Here is a 24572-nt window from a genome sequence, read left to right on the forward strand (position 1 = left end):
GCTAAGAGATCAAAATATTTCTCCTCATTTCTTCTTTCTAATAGTATAGGGGTGAGAGTAGGACTAAGAAACAAATTTAACACACATTCTTCCCTGTACGTAACAAGCACAATATACAGCAATAAACTGAAGTCTGTGGTAGTTACACTTATAGTGAAGACACCTTTTGGAGAATGAGACATGTAAAACCATTCTTCTTCCTTTCCACCCCAATTCTCCTTCTGCAGCAAGTTAGGTCTAAAAAAAGGACCACACTTTTTAGATGTTGCCATCTATGTTACTAAATGTTATATGCCATAAGGCAACATTCTGCTATAGATTTTGGACTTATCTAAACCTATATGCTAGTAAGCTACAGACATGTGTTTAACTGGGAGATGCCCAGAATTGATTATAACATAGTTGGCTCTATAAATATTTTAAATAAATAAATAAAACTAGGTATACAGGATAACCAAAGCAAAGAGAACTTACTTATCCATATGGACTTGCCAATAAGCTTTACGAGTTACGTTCACCCAACTGAAGTCTCCAGAATAATACTGGGAATCTGTTCCTCCGAAAAGCAATTCCCCTCCAGTTTGGCCTTTTGGATCCCTTGAAGAGACAATACAGAAGTGCAGAAAGAAAGAAAAATCAGTACAAGCAAGGAGGCAGCCTCTGAGCCACTATATTGAATTTACAGAAACTATGAAGAATAAAGAACACAAACAGACCAAAAGGTTTACAGATCACGTAGGATCTGACATACTTTCATAGAAACCTAGCAAAGCAACATAATTAAATATAACTTGACTGTTCCTTCAAGAATACCAACAACTTTGAAATCCTAATGCCTCTCTACTAGTAAATCCAAACTGAATTCAGCAGTTCAAAGACTTCAAAGACAAGAGATATCTGTTGCTTCAAAGACAAGAGATATTTGTTTGGGCATTTATTATTTATATAATTGGGGGTGTGCTCTGATAGTTCAAGAACCTTCAAAAAGTTCCAAATCTTCTTCTCTGTAGAAAGATCACTTTGTTTAAAACTATATAAAATGGGCATGGTCTCCTAAGAATATCTTGATTCATATCTATTGACAATGAGGCTATTGCTTTGAAAACAGATGGGTCTCCAGCTATTATGCTCTAAAAACTGGATATATAGCAAGGATGGACATAAAATTAGACAAGACTTCAGTCTACCAGTCTGAGGCTCACCTGTTTAGATAAAAGGAAAACATGTTCTTTTCCAATAATCCCTGTTCCATTATATTATCAAAGAAAGGTGCTACTTTATTCACAGAAATCTTGGGATATCCCATGCCAAGAATGCCATCAAATTTTGCAGCAATAAAAGTGATGCCAGGCTGCTTGGTAGCTTCACCAAACATCTGGTTCTTGACACATAAGTCGCCAATCTAATAGAAAAACCAACAGGAAGGAAGAAGGCAAAATACATGTTTAAATCAAATCTGGAAATGGCAATATTCAGTTGATACACCTCAATGAACACTGTATGGTATAGAGTAATCAAGACACAAATATCTAGAAATTCCTAAATGGATGATTGCATTGTGCTTTGCGCTCTCTGTAGGATGACAGTATCATCCTAACTTAGCCACTTCCTTCAAATGAACCGGATGGCTATGCTGTTAAATCTATTGTTGGGAATTGTAGTTCAGCCAAATCTAGACACTGCATATTATCTATCAACTGTATAAACCCATATTATGGTACTTTGTTAGAGACTTAAAAAGTTTGAAATAAGCAATCCCCCCCCCAAGGAATCAAACAACTAAATAACTTGCTAAAAAGTTGTTGATTATGGATAAAAAGAGAGCTTCACATTTTGACAAAACTAAAATCCAATGAAGGTAAAAAAAGTATGCATAAAAAAACCCCATGAAGAATATTACCTGGATTAGGAAACAGCACAAGCAAGGAAATGTACAGGACAGAAGAAGCTAATTATTTAATCCATTAAATAAATAGTTAGTAGGGGGAGGACTTATCTAAAGATATATTCATTTTTTAATTCTAAGAATTGGGACTTTTAAGTTTTTGAGTGAAAACTCCTGCTACCTTTTCCTAAGGAAGGTAAAACAAGATAACCCCATATTAAATCATTAAATGTGAAGAAAAGCAGGATGTATACATAATAAAATTATGAGTTAGGCAATAGCTTGGATTCATATTACTATGGCTGTGAGATAAAAGATGCATGCTTTGCATGGGAGAGCTACACATTTACTTGAAATGTGTTCTTACTTGAAAAGTGTTCTTTTAATCCAATGTTTCCCCATTGTTAGTCTTCATCCCTTTATTTGGTTTTCTGTTATAGATGACTAAAAGTGCAGTGGACGGTATTTAGAGAAAAGTAAACCAAGCTTGTAAGGAAGCTTGAGCTCATTTCTTATAAAATGACAAAATGGAAAAAAATTCTTTTCCAAAAGGTCTGAATAGCCTCTTATATTTGTTTCTTTTTTCTGAATAAGTTAAGATGTTCTGTAAACATTTGCCTTTTAAAATAAGAAGATACAATCATGTGATATTTATACACTCTTTCAAATATTTCTCAGAACCACAATGAAGTAAAGCTAATACAGTGGGGGTGGGGGTAGTTTTTTTGGTTAAAGAATTAGAGCCTTTTATGACTTAAATAATGAAATGCTGTCATTGTACTAACCGTTACTGTATCCTGGCTGAGAAACCCTGAAAGGCTTCCAGTACCATAATGGATGGCAAAATCTGTACCATTTTTCACATATGTGCTAGATTTTGAAGAATCGTATTTATGATGTATCACTGCAGAAAGAACAGAAGGACTGTAAGATGACCATATGCATGAAACTAATGTACACAATTTAATTGACTGTATGCTCTAAATAAAAATCATTGAGACTCAAATATAGATGTGGAAGGCAAGACAGTAGCCAAATTAATAGTCCTCATTTAATGACCACAGGTTCAGCAACCATTCAAGGTTACAAGGATGTAGAACGAATGGCACTTATGGCCAGTGCTTGTAGTGGCTATTGCAGTATCCCCTGAAGTCCCATAATTGCAACTCGGTTGCTTGGCATCCAACACACAATTATAACATTGTAGCATACTGCAGTCATGTATGTCATCACCATTTGCAACCTTCACTGTCAGTTTTTAACAAGCAAAGTAATGGGGAAGCCGGCAAGGGGTCACAAATAGCAGCCACATGTTACTGTGCTTAGCAGTATCACTGGATTCACCTAACAATGGCAACCGGAAGTGCCAGAAGTGCGGTTGCTGAGTTGTATGGTCATGTGTCATCGTGCTGTATGCCCACATTGCTTAGCGACAAAATTTCCACTCCCAATTACGGTCCTTCAGCGAGGACTACCTGTACTTAGTTCTTATAACATTTTAAATTTGCTTTCCACATTGCAACAGACAGATGGGATCGATAAAGAAAGGGAAAGAGATGTATTTTGTCTCACATCATTTAAGATCTGATAAGAAGAATGTACTTTGTGAATTCTATCTATAATTCTGAATTCTAATTCAATCTTGTGGTGAAAAAAAAGAAGAGATAAGACATGAATATTTTTTCCCTAATATCATCATAAACGCCCCCTCCAAATAGCCAGACATCGCTATCACTTATTTTATCTACTTTTCAGAACTTAATCTGAAGGATTGAATTTGGTTTAAAACACTGGAGAAAGCCATACAAAATGCTTTATTTCAGCTACTTGAAACTAAGGAACAGTTAAAACTATATAATTTTAAAATATTCCATCCCAGTTATTAATCTGCATTTTTATACCTGTTCTGCAACATCTTAAGTAGAGGAAAATAACTAGAACAAGTATTATTTGCTTTAAAAATATGGACCAAAGCCATATTCTTTACTCAATTCATGTACTGCTTTATTCATGCCTCATAAAAAAAAATATCAATTAACTAGAACTATGAAACCAGAGGAGAAAAGTGGCTTTTAGAGTCTTTTATACTCCTGAGATTCAACATTTATACGTTTAAACCTGAAGTAGCTCTGTCCTTTTCAAGTGCCATCTGCTGACAAATACCCTCTGCTGACAAGTGACCTCTTGAATTAAGGAGATTTTTTTTTGAGTAGGGCAAGAATGCAGCTTTTTATTTGGGATCATTAACAAAGGCTACTCTTTTTAAAGCTTTCCTAATAATTCAGAAATTAAATGGAGAAATCCCATTTTAGCTCTGAAATTAGGTTTGAAAAGAGTAGTGTGAGAATTGGCTAACTTGGCATATATTTTTTCAAGAATCTCCAACTTTGAGAAAGTAGGATATGTATTTTTTGTATTTTTGTATTTTTTTAAAGAGAATTAGAGATAATTTGAAACAGTTTACCTCCCATGTTGTTCGCTTTTTTCAGCCCTATTCAACTGTGACCAAAATTATTTAATTATGCTTATCACAAATTGAACCTTTTTCTTCAAACAATCATTAGCTATCTTTAGCCCAGCACAATGGAAGTAGAGTTGTATTAGTTTTATTAAATTTAGTAATTTCAAAAGAGAATGCTTAAGTCTGAAGCTACAAATATGAAAGATAATCTCCCTTTAACCTACATTTTAAATCACCTAGTTAATTTGGAAGGGTGCATTGGCTTCATTTTGTGTATTGTAATTCTCATCTTTTTAATCCAACAGGGTTGGGGGATGGGAGAAGCTGCACAGAACAGCTTGGAAGATGTGTTCGTTATGATCTCTAGTGGGGTATGGATTTGCTTCAGAAGTTCATCACAAACAGAAAGTGCTCCATTTATTTCAGGAATTAGAAAACATTCTTCAGTGAATTTAAGAGACATAAGAAACTTATCTCAACTGTCAGTATTCAGAAAAAAACCAAAACAGAATTAACAAATCAGGCACCACTCATTGCTGAAAAGCTGTGGAAACTCTAGAAAATGAAGTAAAAAGCAGTACATATACATAATATGATAACAGCCAAAACATCCACAGTACATTAAAATAATGGCTTCATAAACCTCCAGCAAAGGCAGAGTAACAAACATAAAAATACAAAAGAAACAATGGTATATAACAATGCTTGTTAAGAGAATGTCTTCCAAAAGAATTCTATCTTCAACAGCTTCCTAAATTACAGCAGAAAAATACAGGAGTTGGTCTTCATAGAGAATTATTCCAGAGTATTATCACTACTACAGAAAAGTAGTGCCTTCTATACTTGGGTACTTCTTGGAAGCCTGAGACTACAATTACTTCTCTCTCAAGGGTTCATGGGTTGAGTCATTTCTTGTTGGAGCATATATATGGGATTTATCTAAATATCATTCTGCTACAGGTTAAAATTTCCGCTCCTTATAATATCCTCCCCCAAATCTCTTCCATTGAGTTGACCAACAACTTGGAATAGAACTGGAGGACATTTAAGAGTTCAGCTGAAAGGAACAGAAGAACCCCAGACTGATATATTAAAACCCACTATGTAAGTTGGATATAGCCCAAGAAAGCATTTGAGGGAGTCTTCAGAAGAAATAAATTTCTTATATCGTTTCTGTATAAGAAATTCATTTCTTTTGAAGACTCGCTCAATTTTATAAACTGGATGGGCTCTTTAGCTATGAACCAGCAAAAGTTCAGTAGCTGGGCTGAGAAACAGTATATGAACAGTATATATACCATGGTTTTCATATACTTTGCTGAGCAATAGAGGAGGAATTTTCTTAGAATGTCATCCTATATCATCCTATATCGATAGAACATACAGGTAAACTTATAATCGTATGGGATGGGGGGAGGGGGAGGAAGATTCTGTCTTCAGAATCAAACCTGCCCCACTCCTCTCACAAACAAGGTACAAATCAGCCAACTATGAGATTTTATGTAAGCAAGAACGGATACTTACAGCAGGCAATATCCAGCAAGCCACAGTGAATAGATGGCACCCAGAGGTTTGATGAGCCAGTATCAAAGACTACAGTAAACTTCTGCGGTGGAGTCCCAATACCTATCTCCCCATAATACTGTGCCTGAAAAAGAAAATAACATGCAAGGACAATAAATAACTAAGAATTCCTCATGAGAGGGAAGAGGACCATTCCAAGCTGTTATATAACTCTATATAGATTCAAAATATGCTTCATCCAGTTACACTGCTAACTACATTGTTCATTATTTTAGAGAACATATGACTGTCAAGACACTCCAACAATAATCAGTCTTGGAAATGAAGAGTAAAATAAAAAAAATCTTTCTCACTCCTATTATTAAGGTTTATAGGAAAAAGGGCAGCAATAGGAAAATATGCCCATCATTAGGATGCCACAATAGGGAAGTCTTAAGACAATGTCAAACAGCAGTTTTTGATATCCAAAGTAAAAAAAACCACCACAGTTACCGTATTTTTCAGAGTATAAGATGCACCTTAGTTTTTGGGGAGGAAAATAAGAAAAAAACTGATTGGCAGGTAGATCAGCCTCCCGGAATATCCTCAATCAGCTGTTCCCAGAGGTGAATTTTAGCAACAGGTTCCTTGGTTCTGAGCTCTGTGCCTTGCTTTTTTTTTTTTTTTTTGCTTTTTTTTTCTGAAAAAAAGCAAAAAACATCTGAAACTTTGTTTCAGAAAAAACTTTTTTCTGCCTCTGAAAGCCTCTGAAACAGCTTCAGAAAAAAAGCCCCTGAAGCTCTGTTTGGGGGTTTCTTTGCGTCTTATACTCCAAAAAATACGGTAAGTGTTTTCGAATATTTTATGAACAAAAAACATTATGTATGCACCTTGAGTTGTATAAAATAAAGATGGGATATGATAATAACAGCAGCAACTATCTATTCTCTCCAACCTGGAATGAATTGTTAATATCTATTACGTGGAAGAAAAGACAAGTAAATCTTCTGCCAAAAATTCCAGCCACTGTGAAATAATCATTTATAAAAACCTCAGCTTGTTCTGCTTCTTGGTCACCAAGAGCATACAGAGAATGTAGGAAAAGTGATATACAAAGTGATATACCAACAATATTTGTAAAAAAACAACAACAGACTAAAGGAAGAAACCTTAATTCACTGCTTCAACAGGCTTCATTTCAAAATATCAATAGCATACTTTGCAATGGTGTTTTTTTTTCCCTCAGGAAAGAGTAAGATCTTGAACTTCTTCCTTTGTTGAATTTTTTTCCCCTTTCTCAGCTCTCTCATTCTTCAAATTAGATACTGCTTTATAATGCACTTTTCATTCTGTTTTAAGACCTTTGCTCTTTATCCCAACATTTCTGTGCTCAGAACTATTACATAACAAACTTCCATGCAAAACTGTGCTACTTTCAACAGCCTTCAACTCTTACTTACCAAATGTCTATTTCCTACTGTCTGGAATAGAACTGGCACAGCCAAAAGGAAACCTAGTCTGTTTGGCCAACGTTCAATAAGATCTCATTCCCATGTGAAAAGGACTCATTACGAGCTACACCTGCCTGAATATTGTTATACAAAATAAAAGAAAGCTGTTTGCAAGGACTACCTCAATAAGAGTGGTCAAGTGTTGCTATTCCCAAATGTTGAACTGTTTCTACACTCATTTATATCTACTTTTGTTTTTAGAAAGTTTGCAAAAAAGAACTACAGTATACAGATTTATGCACAATGTAAATGTTGGCCCATATGGAGCATAGGTTTCTGCTAATTTAGAAATGTTTGTGCAGATTTCTCCAGCATAGTTGATCAAAGAACTATAACAACAGAACGACAATAGGTAATCTTCAGTAGCTAATACAATGGCAGTTTGGAATTGATTATACTCTAGTTAGGCAATTCCCAAACTGTCAATTTTGTCAAAGTAGTAACTTCAATTGAAAATGAACACAGACATTGGACCAATTGTATAAATATAGTTCATAGCTGCTAACTTACACATGGTGTTTTATTCTCGTATTTCCCATTCTAGCAACACAGCTGGAACATCACCTGTCCTCTACAGGGAATCCTCATATTATGACCATTCGTTTAATGACAGCTCAAAGTTATGATGGCACTGAAAACAGTGACATGATGGTTCTCACAGTTATGACCACTGGAATATCTCCACAGGCACAAAATCAAAATTTGGGCACTTAGCAATTAGCCAGTATTTATGATACTGTCCCCCAGGGTCACATAATTGCTATTTAGGACCTTCTCAGAGGGCTTCCAACAAGCAAATTCAATGAGGAAAATCTGATTCACTTAAAGACTGTGGTAATTTATTTAAATCAGGGGTAGTCAACCTTTTTATACCTACTGCCCACTTTTGTATCTCTGTTAGTAGTAAAATTTTCTAACTACCCACTGGTTCCACAGTAATGCGCCGTGTATCGTCGTCTGCGCATGCCTCTCACGCATCATGGATTGAGTTTGGGGGGGTCGCCGGCTACCAGCTCTGCTTGTCTGTTACAGCTGGTTGGTGTGGGAGGAGATGCGCGAGCTATTCTGGGACGAGACTCTTTTGTTTGTGGTCGCACTATAGCGCCATTTAGTTTCACTTATGTAACGTGAACTAAACTTATGCGCGGGCGATATAAATAATATATTTTAAGGAATTTAAATTGTCACGGGGAATTTTATGAAAACCTAATGAAAATGTTTTTAAATAATGCTATGAAAATTTTTTAAACAGTCAATTAAATTAAAGAAAAGGAAAGTGTTTCAGTATCGGACAAAACCCCTACCGCCTACCATGAAAGCTGAAATGCCCACTAGTGGGCGGTAGGGACCAGGTTAACTACCACTGATTTAAATGATCATAAAATCAGGCACGACTCACTTAACCACTGCGTAGCTTAGCAATGTAGGTTTCGGTCACAATTATGGCCATAAGTCAAGGAATACCTGTACTGAAAGTGTCACAATTGTTCTTGTGTATTCCTGCCCATATGTAAAATACATAAGTAAAATTAAAGTTTTAAAACTATGAATAGGAGTAAAAATATGTCTAAAAAAACCCTAAGAAGGAACAGAAATAAACCAAGTGATAGATTTTAGATTTAGATGGTTTCCTTGAACCTCATATTTTGAGGCAAGAAATTCACTCACCTTCATTCTTTCTGAATAAGATAGCTGCCTTTCTCCACTGAACTAAGTCTTTCAATTATGTTGGAGTCCTATTCCCATAATTCCCATCCAAACAGCACTGCTGTGAATAAGACAGAGCTTAGTCATTCCCAGCTGACATAAGCCAGATAACGGAGAGCAAGAGACTATAAGGAGAAGAATAACATCTGACCGTATGGATCATGCCAGAATACGAAAAATATTATGGCCAATGCCTGTGCTGGATTAACTGATGATTTCCTATACAATAAAAAGATATAGTAAGAACTAGATTTGGGGCAAATGAAGCAAATGATCGATAATTCAAGGAACAAGGAACCAAATTATTCCATTTAAATCATAATAGCAAAATCAAAAGGGATGTTAACTAGTACAGTGGCTGAAAGACTAGAAAATTTAGATATGTTTCTTTGTTAGTCAAAAGTAAGATCTAGAAGATAAAAATGAAAATGGGAAATGAAAAACCTAGTGTTTAAAACTGTTATAAGATGATAAAGATAGAATTAATCTGCATTGTTTGATGAAATAACAGTTGAAACCAAATCTGAGATGTAGGTGTGTTGTTGTTTTTTTGGTTTCTATAAAAATATGAGATTAATCCAAGGAAGGAAGGTAATTATAAATATGGAACTAAATCATGAATGGAAAGTTCATTTCAATGGCAACAATTAAAACACTTAAAAGCAATGAAATTTTCAGTGACAATGAACAGTTATGAAAACTGAACAACAATAAAGGTGAGGAAGGAGGTAGATTTCTTAAATTACAATTTTTTAACAACCTTTATTACAGTTACCACTGATTACAAAGAGAACCAATTAGTGCTGGGTCAAATAAAATTGACTATTCTCATAAAGTAATGCTTGGCATGTTTTGGCCATGTGAGATGAAGAGAGATGACAGAACTAGAGAAAACTATTATGTTTGGTAAGATTGTGAGAAATAGAGAGGGACGCAATGGATAAAGTGGATAGATGAGATTAAATACATTACTGGAATGTCCTTGGAAGAACTACAAGTTATTATTAGACGTGAAGCAAGATAATAAGCATTTGTTCATGCAGTCACCAGATTTGATAGCCTCTAATCAACTACCATAATCTATTGCATAACCAAAAAAAGCAAAAAACAGAAACAAAAACCCCAGGGCTTCATAACACTTCAAATTCTAAGGGAAAAGGGTTCTTTGGCTTATATTAGGGCATTGATGCTACAGTTGCAGAACGATCACAGGGAAAGATGCAAATTTGGTTTAAAGAATTTTTAATTGCTATGTGTGCACCTACGTGTGTCCCGAAGTGGTACTTATTTTTCTTTCGCATCTACAGCTCTGCCCACCCCTACGGTACAAAATCCTGTTATCAAGTTGTTAAATGTATGAAGAAATAAAATGAAATTGAGAGTTTTTGGTCCTTCTGTTTTGATTCAGCACTATTATTTAAGTTCCTTTGAATATGCACCGCTTCAGAAAAGCACCAGATAAGCAAGCATTGCAAATACATTTGAAAACCATTTTCCCAAATATGAATATCAGCTTCATCTTTCCCAGATGACATTTCTAATATGTTCTAGCACTGCAAGTCAAATGTTGACTAAGCATGGTTGATTGTGAAAGCCTCATTATAGTATTTTTACCCATGTGAACAACTGTGGGGGTGGGCTGGGTGTGGCTGAGACGAGGACACTTTCAAACAGCTTCAGCAACATTGCTAAAGTTAGTTTATTTAGCAACTACAGTGGTTTTTCAACAGCTTCAAAGGAAAGATTTGCTAAGAAATCACCTGTAGTTCCATGTTTTATACTTTTTATACTTTTGACAATTTTGTATCACAGAAATTTTAATTTAAGAGAAAGGTGGGTCATGATGGATTAACTGATGTTGGCACCACTAATGCTTCATAGAAGGCTGACCTCTCACTGAAAGGTTGCTGAAGCAGATGTTCATCAAAGCTTCTCTTGATATAGTCATTGTAGTTTAAAGAAAGAATTAGATGGCATTATACATCTCACCCATCCCTGGTCTGATAAAGATCTTTGGTCTCTGCTAAATGCAAATTTAATAAGTTTCTTGGGCTTCGAAACTGAGTTTTGATTACTTTGCACAAAGCAGTGAGATATGGAACATGGAGCAAGTTAGTTGGATATTAAATGATGTAATGCAATATTGTACCATTTATTTAAGATACAAGTGGGAGAAGAATAGATTCCAGATTCATTATTCAATATGTTTTAATGTAATTCTAAATTATATAATATTAATTCTTCAACAACTGAAGATGGATATACCACATTTCCCACATGTTCAGAACTTGCTTCAAGGATTATCATTACAATTAAATCTATGAAAAAGTAGAAGACTCATAGCCAATGACTTCGGTCAATGATCGGTTCAAAACATAAAGCAGGTTTTTGTCCCTTATTTTATTAGTAGCTTATAGTGCAGCTTTCTCAAAACAATCCACTGCATTTAGTTTTAATGAAGCAATCTCTGTTATTCCCAGATCAGACAAACATTCTAATTTGTATTCAAACTATAAATCTATTTCCTTGATAAATTTGGAGAGTGATTTTTAATAGCTACTTTGGCATACAGTATTCTTCCAGTTATAGTGAATCTGTCTTAGTCTAGGTTTATACAGGGCACTCAAGCTTTTGAATTACATTTTTAATAAACATCCAGGTCAGTGGTGGGTTTCAAATTTTTTTACTACTGGTTCTGTGGGTATGGCTTGGTGGGTGTGGTTTGGGCATGGCAGGGAAAGGATACTGTAAAATCTCCATTCCCTCCCCAATCTAGGGGAAGGTTACTGCAAAATCTCCATTTCCTCCCAATCAGCTTGGACTTGGGAGGCAGAGAATAGATGGGAGCAGGGCCAGTCAGAATTTTTACTACCAGTTCTACAAACCAGTAAAAATTTCCGCTACCGGTTCTCCAGAACTGATCAGAACCTGCTGAAACCCACCTCTGATCCAGGTAGATAAAGATGTGCTTACTTTAATTCATAATCTAAAACATACATGTTCTTGATTATTTGGAATTTATTGTATATCAAGAAGACATGGGAATTGGCTAAAATTATATAGCATCAATAAGGTTGACTCAGCCTTCCATCCTTCTGAAGTGGGTAAAATGAGGACCCAAATAAATGGGGGAAATATGCTGACTCTGTAAACTGCTGAGAGGGCTGTAAGCACTATAAAGCGGTATATAAGTCTAAGTACCATTGCTATTAGAAGGATAAATCTACACCTTACAACAACGTGTTTCCAATCTGTGTAAAATCTGCAATCTTCTACAAGGGGACAAATATTTTGACAAATACAATCAAAGGTTTTGGAATTGTTCATTTTATAACAATTTCCAGGACAACCTTTTTAGAATCCTGTGCTTATCAACTCAATCCAGAGCTTATCAAGTTTTGAGGAATCTTGAATGCTATTGCATATTTTTCTTTGCTGATTAGCTTAAAATTGTGTAAAGAATGAAAAATTAAGAAGTATAGAGTCTCACCCATACAATGGAGAAGAAAAGGCAGGTGTAGTAAATACGAAGAAGATTATTTCAATAGTTTACACTTTTCCATTCAATTCAAAAGTTCAATTCTAACTATCTATTTTTAAAGATATAGTAAGAACTAAATTTGGGGAAGCAAATTTGGGGAAGTTCTTAGAAGCACAGGGGCCTCTGTGGCTCAGACTGGTAAGACAGTCTGTTATTAACAGCAGCTGCTTGCAATTACTGCAGGTTCAAGTCCCACCAGGCCCAAGGTTGACTCAGCCTTCCATCCTTTATAAGGTGGTAAAATGAGGACCCAGATTGTTGGGAGCAATAAGTTGACTTTGTATATAATATACAAATGGATGAAGACTATTGCTTGACATAGTGTAAGCCGCCCTGAGTCTTCGGAGAAGGGCGGGATATAAATGCAAATAAAAAAAAATGATTGAGAATTCAAGAGGCTGCGACAAGGAACCAAATTGTTCCTTTATCCATTTAAATCATAATAGCAAAATCAAGAGAGATGTTAACTAGTATAGTGTCTGAAAGACTAGAAAATTTAGATATGCTTCTTTGTTAGTCAAAAGTAAGATCTAGAAGATAAAAATAAAAATGGAAAATGAAAAACCTAGTTTTTAAAACTGATATAAGACAATAAAGATAGAATTAATCTGCACTGTTTGAATTTTTTTAACTAGGAGATTGAAACCACCTCAGCAAAGGAAAAGGAGCTGTGCCAGTAATGTTAAAGAAAACTGTTTGATAGTACATACATCATTTAGCTTATTCATATTTCAAATGATAGCATGTAAACTCATCGGGTGTGGCAAACAGGAAAAAATGTTTTTTTGGAGAAAGGTTAGTTTGTTGTATTAAAACTGCACGTGATTGCTTAGTGTACTTCAGATTATGTTTGCCATTCTTCTGAGAGCAATTTAGCAAGCTCTCCTTGTCTTGACTTCCAAAGTTGCTTTCCTGTGTGTAATAAGAGCAAAGCCAGCTTGTTCTGCAATTCCCATGCTTGAACAATAGACAGATTTGGCATTTTCAGCGGATGCTGTGTGTTCATTCACCGAAGAATTGCCATGGGGAAAGAGAAAGCTTTTACAACATGATATCAGGATAGGTGTGGCTAATTCAGAGGTGAACTAATAATGCTTAAAAGCAACTTGTCCTGTAGCCTAGGTACAAAGCATTCTTTTGAACCTCAATGGTGATCTGAAGAGACTCAGAGGCAGATAAGAGACTATAGCATGTGAATGTAGACCAAAAGATCACATCAAAGCAAAGATAAATATTGAGACTCAAACATCACGCATTTGCTTCAATGCATAAGATATTCATTATGTAAAAAGTAATGTTTGCTATGCATGGATGAAACACATGCAGACAAAAATAAAATTAATTAAGCATGGGAGATAATTTATTTTTAAAAATTTATTATGAAATTTATTTGCCGCCCATCTCATTTCAAAGCAATTTATAGAGATAGTACTTATAGTCACCCCATAATACTCTCAAACATCATCCCCCGTTACCAAGATTTCACTATAGCTTTTAAAGGTATAGAACTGTAGATTACCTTTCAACTGAAACACTTCCTTGAGAAAAATGCAACACAAAGCAAAAATGTCAGCATCAAATGCCTACTTCTCCTAATTACCTGAAAAGTTCCTGAAATACAATGGTGTCAAGATTTTCAGCATTCTTACAGCAATTTTAAAAACAGGCACGTATTGGAACAGCAATTATTTAAAAAAAATACAATTTTCTTCACAGCAAGTTGTATGGATGACTTGAACTACTGTATTTTTAACTGTCCTTTGCTGCATTATCTTTTGTTTGTTTTTTGTTTAAGTTGCTCTTTCAAGTATCTTGAAAGTCTTATGAATTGGATGGCAAATAACGAATAAAAAAAAGTAGAAAAGCAAGCAGAATTATGCCTGATCAGCCCTCTTATTCTCTCTAGAATCTCCACCCCCTGGATGCATGAATAAGCAGAGATTTTAGCAATGGGGCATAAAGATACCTAGAAATCTATTTGTACATGTGGATTTTGACAGCCTCCAGATCCTGTTGGGGTTGGGGAGACAAATTGCCTTAGATCCTATGCAGATTCAAAGGTGTCTGAAGAAGAGCCAATTCCATTCTTGTAAATGAAGTATGACTACCAGTTGAAGAGCAAGTTGGTACTTGTTTTATATAAATATAATTGACAGTATGAGAAAGAGAGGAGTGTGAACAGGTAATTTGTTCAGAACCTTAAGGTTACGAGAGGTTTCAACGTGGCTTTGGAATACCATGACTAAGCTACCTTGTTTTATGCAAATAACAGCAGCATGAAATCTGCAATGTTTGAGAATATAGTTAACATTGGGCTTTGAGGTACTTTTTATTTCTACCTATATGTCACAGAAAGAGTGCCAGAGTTTACGCTGATGTTCCCTTTGTCCCTACAATGGCATTCATCCCAATTAACTTCACAGCTGTCAACTCAATTATCTCAAAGCATTATGGGTTGGCTTATAAATTTTTAAAAACAGATTGTGAAGATTCGCTTCAAAACACTTGATATAGGTATATTTATGTCTGAATATCATTTAAACCACTGTAGGTCTACCCTGGAAAGGTATCACCTCAACAAGAAGGTCTTCAGTAAAGACTTGGACTGTATATAATTGCCAAATGGGATTTAATATGCTACCTCCTTCTCCTCATCCAAGCCAAAGAACAATTACATTTTTCCTAAAAAAAATTAAATACAGAGCAAGAATATATTGAGCAATTTTACTTAGTACATTTCAACATCACAAGGAAAGCTTGATTAAACAATTCCATACCATTCTTGTAGAGCTCACTTGGAATTGGCAAACAAAACGACAAACCACTAGAGAAGAAATATGTCTGATAAAATACAGGTAGTCCTTGACTTCATTAAGCAACTGTTGAAACTTACACCACCACTGAAAAAGGTGGCTTGCAACCTTGCTCCTTGCACTGCTGATAATCGTACCATTCCCATGGTTCTGGGATAAAAATTCATGCACTTGGCAACCAGCATGTACTTACAGTGGTTGGAGGATCTCAGGATCATGTAATTGCCTTTTGTGATCTTCCCAGCTAGATGCAACAAGCAAAGTCAATGGGGGAAGCTGCTACATGATTCACAACAACCATGGCAAAAAATGGTTTTAAAATTGGGCGGGATTCATTTAACCTCTTTGTTTAGCAGAAATGCTGGTCCCAATCGTAGCTCTAAGTCAAGGACTACCTGTACTAAACTTTTTCAAATTGGAGGTACAGACCATTTAGATCTGTAACAGATAATGGGGGAGAGGAGAGGGAGAGGAGACATGCTTCATTTTTTTCCTAGGTTCCAGTTACTCATCTCTTTTTCCAACACACTGCTATTCTCCCATATGTCTCATAGGAATATTTAATCCTTTTCAAGGAAGAGAAATTTCATCAACTTCACTGCAGTACATATCCCTTTCCTTCCCAGATCAAGTAAGTGGCAGTTTCTATTTAACAGTTTATTGGAAAGCAGGCAGGTATCTCAGAAGCAAAAGCAAAATCGCCAGGAAAATGGCAACAACTTAAAATTTAAGATATATTTATGGAAGAGCAAAGGATAAGCTGAACAAACATAGTGGAAATGGGAACATTTTAGACTTCGAATTTTGTTTGTGAAAGATGACATCAATCAAGTTACCAGACCCTGTGACAGATGTAGACAGACTTTGACAGAGATTCACAAGAGGAAACATGCAGAATATGGGTTTAGAAATAAAATCTCTCAACACCCAACCCTGAGCTTCAGGGCATTATTAGCTCAAGAATAATAAAGGACGACCTTCACTTGTAGCCATCAATTTTGTGCCTTAGTCTCCCAGATCAAAAATGATTGAATTTCTTTAAATACTATGATGTTGAACTCATAATGGCACCTATCCGTACCACGAGAGTTTAATGGAAAGAATTTCAATGCAACCTTTTCTCATATGAGGTGATACTAGCTTGGAATAGTATCTGATTTCAACAGACAACCTGGCTTTTCCAGCATAACTACAGTTTCTTAAGGACTCTCTCTGTAGCAGCTCCCCCTCCAGCAAAATAATATTAAGAGAGAACAAGGATTTAAATTACATAGGAATTGACAACTGGGAGAGCAGGCATGGGAACTGGATGATGGAAAACCAAGAATTACTATGTGGAAATGACAGGTTGAAAGAGCCAAGTTCAATTAAACCAATCCCTAGTGAATACAGAACTTCAAAGCTGAAAAGCAGACCTTCCCAATATAAATCTAGACCTATTATATCCAGACTGCAAAAATCTGGATGACTACTAGATGGCAGTCGAGTGTTATTAGTTTTCTGAATTTCTATGCTGCCATCTAGATTTTTGAAGAATAGATATAATTGGTCTGGATACACCAACAACTTGACTCTAATCATGTTTCCTCCCAATAAACCCTGCTGACTTCACTGGGACTTGGTCCAAAAAGACGCACTATTCATAGCAATCTGGGATACCCAAAGTTGCAGACTGAGATTCACTCAAGAATCCAGCACATTGACCTCGTTATAATGAAACAACAGATGTGCCTGAAATTGCTTATTTTGCCAATCATATAATTATTACATGCTACAATTGGAAGTTTTTTAAAAAAACAACAACTCAAAACTATAAAGATACCATTTGCTGCTTGAAGCAGTGCAGCAGTCAGTTTTTTTAAAGTTGTTTATTTCAAAGCAAAAAAAATCCAATTGGTAGAAAATCTATCAAATGATGGCCTGTATTGTTAATTGCATTTTGCAAAACATAAATATCTATCCTGAATTATTATAAATATATATTCTGATGACTTTCTTCACTGGTTGCTGTATTTTTTTATCAGACACAAATCTGTTTATGCTTTGATACAATGCCACAGTTATAATATACATCTGATTTTATTTATGCAGAAAAGTTAAGAACCTGCTCTTCTGAAAAAGCTTGATAAACTTGCTCCATAATGGAACTAATTGCTGAAGTTTCCTGATACTAAGTAGTCACGTTTTCAGTATATTCCAGTTCTGAACCTCCTGCATGAAGCAGAGTGCTGGCCTGTACGGTATTATTCAATTTGGTACCTTGGCTTGCAACTTCTTCTAAACCATGATTTAACTGCTTTGCTGAATAAACTACAATTGACGGGCTTCCATAGTAAGCTATAAACCATAATAACTATTTGCACAGCACATTAAGCCAAAACCAAAGAAACCAATTATAGTTTAGTATATTCTGTAAAACAAGCCACTGATTCTATTCAACTCATAGGATGGATTCCCATAAACTGCAAGCCATAATGTGATTTCTTTGGGAGTGTCTGCGGTTTAAACCCAACCCACTATGGCTTATTCTACAAATGTTAGTTTAAATATGGCTTAATGTGATATTTAAACAGTCACACAAGAAAAATATATTTTAAAGAACATTAGTTGTCACATGTAAATTATATGTCCAACAGTTCACTGTGGCTTATATTGCAGTCTCTAATCAAAGTGTTTATGAGCAAATTCCAATTACCATAATGAATAAAAGTTCACTTGTGGGGTGTTGAAAATAGTTTGTACCAAGGTTTATACCAAGACTTAGTGCAACCAGGGTATTAGGAGTTATCCTAGCTCAGTGGTCTTCAAACTTGGCCGCTTTAAGTCTTGTGGACTTCAACTCCCAGAATTCTCCAGCCAGCTATGCTTTGGTTTGGTTTAGTTTGAAGACCTCTGCCCTAGGGTAACTCCTAATTTAGAAAACTGTCGGGTCTTATCTATATATCTATTTTTTTCCCCACTTACAAGGAATTCAAGAATCACATGACTCAAAAGCATTTATAAAGCATCTGAGATCTAATTTGTCCTAAGAAAAAATTCTCATTAACACAGAGCCTGAATACAGTTTTCCTTTAACTATTGCCTTGCTGGTAAATTATGAGTTACATTTTTGCTCAACAGGGATGAGGAAACTGGACAAATAAGCATAGAACAAAGAATACCGAAATTAAATAAATAATATAAAAAATAAGATATGCAGTTATTTAATGTTGCCTTGCAAAGAATATCTAAAAAGAAATTAAAGTAGAAACAGGGAGACATTGTTTACTGCAGCTACACTTCTTTTCATCTTGAGAAACAAGCACCATTAGTGCGACTTTCTTTGAACCTGGAAGAAATTACCAAGGAGTTATTATATTCCAGGTACAATGTCCAAATGCCAATGATTGTCTGCCTACTTTCCATCAGGAATGAAATTAGCATTCCAGCTGTAAATCCGTATTAAGAAGAGTGCACATACTTTATAAACTCATGCTTTTCTGATCAAGTGGAAATCACAACAGTGGTGCCAAAATGAGAGAGAATAAAAAAAGGATTTTACACAAGAAATTTGCACTAGGTGTTCTACTTTGGGCCCAGGTTCCTCTCATTCTTAACTTCAGCAATTTCATTGCATCAGTTCTCTTTTCAATTGAAGCATCTTTTGAGTGAATGGATTTTGATTCCCGAATGCCAGAAACACAAGAGCCAATATCCATTCTGATGACTGATGATCACCAATTACTTCATACCTCTCCTGTACACATTCTCCTTTATTTCAATGGCATCTTTGGCCCAAAGCAAATCATGAACTTGTCTCCCAAGTAGATGCGAGGGTTTTTTCCTCATAAAATTAGCCTGAAATATTCCCACAAAATGTTTCTGTGGGAATATTTTTCACAAGGAAGTGACACACTTTAGGATTTGTGAGACAGTAGGGTGGATGGCCCACATTCCAAATTTGCCTAAAGGAATGAAGCTGAGCATGCATTAGCATGAGCCATGAAACATTAGCTGCTGGCTGCTCTCAAACTGAAGTGCAGATCATCTACCATTACAGATAGTTGTGCAACGGAAGGACATTAACTGATCTACATAGGCATGTAGGAAGCTCAAGAAGTTGATAAACCTCTTCTACCGCTGCTCTTTAGCCACGGGTATTTATTAAATTTGTATGCCACCCATCTCACTATCCAAAGTATTTGAAATATGCTGTCCATGAGGCAGGAGTCAGAGTACAGTTTTTAATATTGGTAGCAGTTGATATATTTGTACAGCCCATTAATTTGCCTAGCCTCATTTACTGCGATATCACATAGATTCTTCTCATAGCTAAAAGACCAAAACCAATACAGCTGATAAAAGAGGAGGAAACTGCCACCCTACTTACATCCATGTAATTCTTCAGAGCCTCTGGGGTAGGTATTTCTGCACCCGGACCCCCATATTTATACTTCAGCATTTGTCCCAACTCGATCAAGTCTTGGACATTGGTCCCATATTCATTGTAGATGCTACGCATGGAAGGGAATTTCTTCAGAGGGATTCTGTTTAGGAGAAATTATCAAACAACATAAAAAGAAACATGTATTAGCCACAGCAATTTTCCTTGATATCCTCTTTTTCCTGAAATTCGTCAGGGAGAATCAGTTTAGTGTAACATTCACAGCACAAAAAATGTTTTAAGTACAAGTAGCCCTCGATTTATAATTCGAAGTTACAACAGCATCGAAAAAAGTGACTAAGGTCACTAAGGACTAAGTAAGATCATCACACAATGGTCACAGCATCCCCATGGTCACATGATCAAATGTGGGAGCTTGGCAACTGGCATGTATTTCCAATGGTTGCTGCATCCCATTAAGCCGGAGTTGCTTAATGACCGTGTCATTCACTTAACAACCGCAGCAATTCGCTTAACAACCATGATACAAAAGGACATAAAATTGGGCATGATTCCCTTAATGACCTTCCTTAGCAATGGAAATTCTGATCCCGATTGTGCTGCTAACCCAAGGACTACCCATAGCATAGAAACAATGGTTTTTCTTTTTTATCTAAACTTAACCATCAAGCTCAGTTTGTCTAGTAGACACATTCTCCACCAGGATTTACTGGCATGGGTCTTGTGAAGTTAATGGAGCCTTGCTAGTTTACCCTGCAGTAATTATGGGAACCTCCCTACTGATCAGGGTTTCAAAGCTTCATTACTCCCTTTTATTAACCTGTATTTGCTAAAAAGGCCAACCCTTGAAAGCTTCCTATGTTAGCTCTAATTACTTTGGACTGACATCTTTAATCTGTTAAATGTCACTTTAAAGTTAATACATTACTTAGAAAGATAAAATTCATGAAACATCAAAAATATGCATTATCTAAAGGCCAAAAGGCATCCTCCTGACCTACAATCTGTTTCATGTTATGCTTAACCCACATATCAAAATCAGCACGGATGTATGATATTATACTACGTATACAATATCATTCCAGAAAGAATTACCAACAAGTTTAATAATAATAATAACAATAATAATAATATTTTAATTTTTATACCGCCCTTCTCCCGAAGGACTCAGGGCGGTGAACAGCCAAGTAAAAACAATACAATATATTACAATAAAAACTATTTAAAAAACTTATTCGATAAGGCCTAAATTTAAATATAAAATACATAATATAAATATAAAATAAACCCCTTTTAAAAACAAATTAAAAACCCCTATCAAGCCAGTCCTGCTCGGAAGAATAGGTACGTCTTCAGCTCGCGGCGAAAAGTCTGGAGGTCAGGAAGTTGTCGAAGTCCTGGGGGAAGCTCGTTCCAGAGGGTAGGTGCCCCCACAGAGAAGGCTCTCCCCCTGGGGGTCGCCAGCCGACACTGTTTGGCTGACGGCACCCTGAGGAGACCCTCTCTATGGGAGCGTACCAGTCGGTGGGAGGCATGTGGTAGCAGAACTTTAAACTTACTGGTTTAACAGGAACCAATAAGTTTAAGACAGAGAGATCAAGCTGTCTCTTCTTATGATGTCGGGAAAATACAGGGAAGCGGGGGAGGTAAGAGTTTAGTTAAGTTAAATTTAGTTAGAATTCACATTCTAAAATGCAGGCACACTCCTCAATGAAAGAAGCCCAGACCTAACTGGAAGTAACTTTAGTCATTCATTCTATACAGTAGTCAATATATGTTCAAACGTAAGTAAATTCAATGGTGCTTAATCCCATAAATGAGAATCAGGCTACAGCTTTAATTACTACATTTACTCCTACTGGTTTTTCATTAGTGTCAGCACGTTCCAATGGCACTGCCTTTTGAAATCGGGTCCACAAACATGATATTGGAAGCCAGCCATTGTATGTTGCCTTCAATTTGGGCCCTGTATCCAGACTATCCCTTTCTCTAGCAAATAGAAAAAGGTTTTGAAAAGTGGATAATCATAATAATAATCATCATCATCTCACTATGCTTTTTTTTGGAAAGCAGCCAATTGTCTAGGCCTATCGGAGACTTTGGGGACGTACTTACGGGACCGCAGAAAGAAGAATAGGACTTTCTTTTTCCCCAATCAGTACTAATGCTAACTATCTGACTGATAATAAAAAACAACCTGCTCAGTTATTTAAAATAAGGATTTTGGGTTCCTTATTAGAAGAAAGAAAACACTTGCACCAAATACTGGATGCTTGTGCTAATCACAGAATACATTAATTTTCAACTTTAGTATTTCACTCAAATTACTTTATGTTTAAACAAAATGCCAGCTGTTAAGGTTTTAAAAACAGATAACACAAACGAGCATGGTTATCTCATTCCTGGAATGCCACATCAGCCTATGGATGATGTATTAGGCTGAAAAGTAAAATTGAATTAGATGTAAAAGAAATAAAACAGTATCGTATCAGTGACAGAGTATTTTCCTAATTCCTGCAGACAGCAAGGAAAAGTTATAGACTCTGCTCAGGGTGACCTTTCTGGCCAATGGAGACGCCTAAATATAACTTAACTGTGCTGTTATCTTTTCTGCAGGATTAGGGCGAAACAGTGTTCTCTCCTATTTTTAAGTGCAGTTATTTCCAAACTAAGAAATAACTGCACTTAGAAAAATATAAACTCAAGTAATAGCTTTATGGAATATCTGAGCATAGTTATATTATTCATCTGACCAGCATGGATCTCAACACTACCAGACACATAGATGGTACTTTCTACCATTAAAATACACCACTACTAAAGTAATATGATTGTGTTAATTTTTAGGGTAGTGCTATCTTTAATAGGGGTTGTCTGATGCATATATAAAAGCAAGAAAATATGTGACACCAGAGGTGGGGAAATTATTTTGTGGCAGTTGGGGTTAGAAATGTGTTTTTAAGATGAAATTTATCTTTACAGATCCAATCAGTAGGCAGCTACCAGAGAACTTGTACTATTCACTTGGACTGTTCCTCTTGCCATTTTTCAAATGAACTAAATCTTTGTTCAAAAATTAAATTCTCTCCCCCACTCCCCAAATGAAAGACAAGTGTTTTTTAACATTTATGCAATTCAAGTTTGCATCCTTTTTCATCCTCAGAACTACAAACTAGAGAAACAACGTCCATCAGATCACAACTTAAAAATTATTGAACAAGTGCACATAAATACACTGGGCAAAATGTATTAGATGATGGCTGACTTTTGGAAAATTTCAGAAGCATATTATCAAGAAAAGTGCATGGGTGCATGAGCCACAAAATGAAACAAAAAATAATAATAATCCCACAACAGAAAGTGGAAAAAATATCTTGCATGCTGTGGACATCAACAGCCTGCTTACAATATTAACATAACCAAGGGTTTTGCTTGTGGTTTTAAAATTAAACTTCTGCAACCTGGTGCCCTCTGGACAGGCTGGTCTTTAACCTGGTCTTGTGATAGTCCATCACGAGACTATGGGGGGATGGTTTTAACTTATAGTTAAAAGGGGGGGGTGTTCCTCAATATCTTTAGCTTAGATCAAGCATACTGATAGTTGATCAGAATTGTTAGAAGCAGGGGTGCAGTTTTGAAAGAAGTCTACAGCAAGGAAGATCAGCCACCAATTCCAGAGGCACCCGTTTCCTTTCAAACAAATTGTCCACATTCAAGTCCGCTCAGAAAAAAAAACCTTTTTTTTTTACTTTAACAGAGGATCCAATCCAGAGGATGCGATCAGACTCTTCTAATCCCAATCAATCGATCCCTAAGGGTCGGCAAAAATTAAAACCCGATGGCTGCTTTTAGGCACACCTTCCCAGAGGAATGAAAGAGAATCCAGAAGAGGCTAAACGGTGCCCACAGCAACGGAGGCCGCAACAATGGAGTCCATGCCTTGCAAAATGCAGCCTCGGTTTCTTTAAGCTCCCAAGTCTGTCTGCAAAACCATCACCCCACCCCATACTTGGGAATCCTTTAGCACCAAGACAAAAACCGATCCTCACCTGATTAGCGCCGAACAAGCAGCCACCAAAGAGGCGAGCAGTATTAAATCGCGAAGCCCCATCATAGCAAGATCGAGCTAGATCAGGCGAGCGACAGCACAACCCGGGATCTGCTGAAAATGACTGAGCACCCCAACCGCGTGACTGCTTTATCAGCTGACCGAGCCTCACTTTGCAAGTCGGGAGCATGTGATGGGGAAGGAGGCGGGGCTGGATTTAACCCTCTAGTTAGCTGGTCTCAGACCCGGGAGCGGATACAGAGTAATTCCACCGCCGTCGGGAAAGGTTGATGTTTCTGAATACTGAGCGTGCCCGCACATCTCCTTTGGGCAACCGGCTGGGTGGGTGCTGAGAAGGGCATTCTGTATGGAGCACGCCCACGCTGAAAATTAGTACCGTATGACTCAGGGACTGGCAGCAACCAGTTTAGCGAGAAATGAATCCTTTTACAGTGGCTTCTTCGAGGTTATCGCTTTGCCGCTCTTCAGTGTCCTTCATTCGCACGTGCTATTTACACGCTCCCCTACACGTATTTGTTGTTGTTAGCGATCCCATGGATGGACAACGTTTCTCCAGGCCTTCCTGTCCTCTACCATCCTCTGGAGTCCATTTAAACTCATGCCTACTGCTTCAGTGACTTCATCCAGCCACCTCATTCTCTGTCTTCCCGTTCTTCTTTTGCCCTCAATCTTTCCCAGCATTAGGCTCTTCTCCAGGG

At 36.5% G+C, this 24572-nt stretch overlaps 1 protein-coding gene across 1 annotated transcript in view; it reads right to left on the reverse strand.

Moving 5' to 3' along the window:
* The window catches only part of CTSD (cathepsin D), a 32897-nt gene extending 8869 nt beyond the window's left edge, over positions 1-24028 (reverse strand). The window contains exons 1-6 of the mRNA XM_058157764.1: positions 23855-24028; positions 19791-19947; positions 5871-5994; positions 2671-2789; positions 1203-1402; positions 475-597 (exon numbers count right to left, since the gene is read on the reverse strand). Of these exons, the coding sequence (XP_058013747.1) occupies positions 475-597; positions 1203-1402; positions 2671-2789; positions 5871-5994; positions 19791-19947; positions 23855-23919 (788 nt within the window). The 5' untranslated portion in view covers positions 23920-24028. The remainder of the gene's footprint in view (positions 1-474; positions 598-1202; positions 1403-2670; positions 2790-5870; positions 5995-19790; positions 19948-23854) is intronic.
* Between the last annotated feature and the right edge of the window lie 544 nt (positions 24029-24572).

This window comes from Ahaetulla prasina, chromosome 1 (assembly GCF_028640845.1).
Source record: "Ahaetulla prasina isolate Xishuangbanna chromosome 1, ASM2864084v1, whole genome shotgun sequence".
In the NCBI taxonomy this organism is placed as follows: domain Eukaryota; kingdom Metazoa; phylum Chordata; class Lepidosauria; order Squamata; family Colubridae; genus Ahaetulla; species Ahaetulla prasina.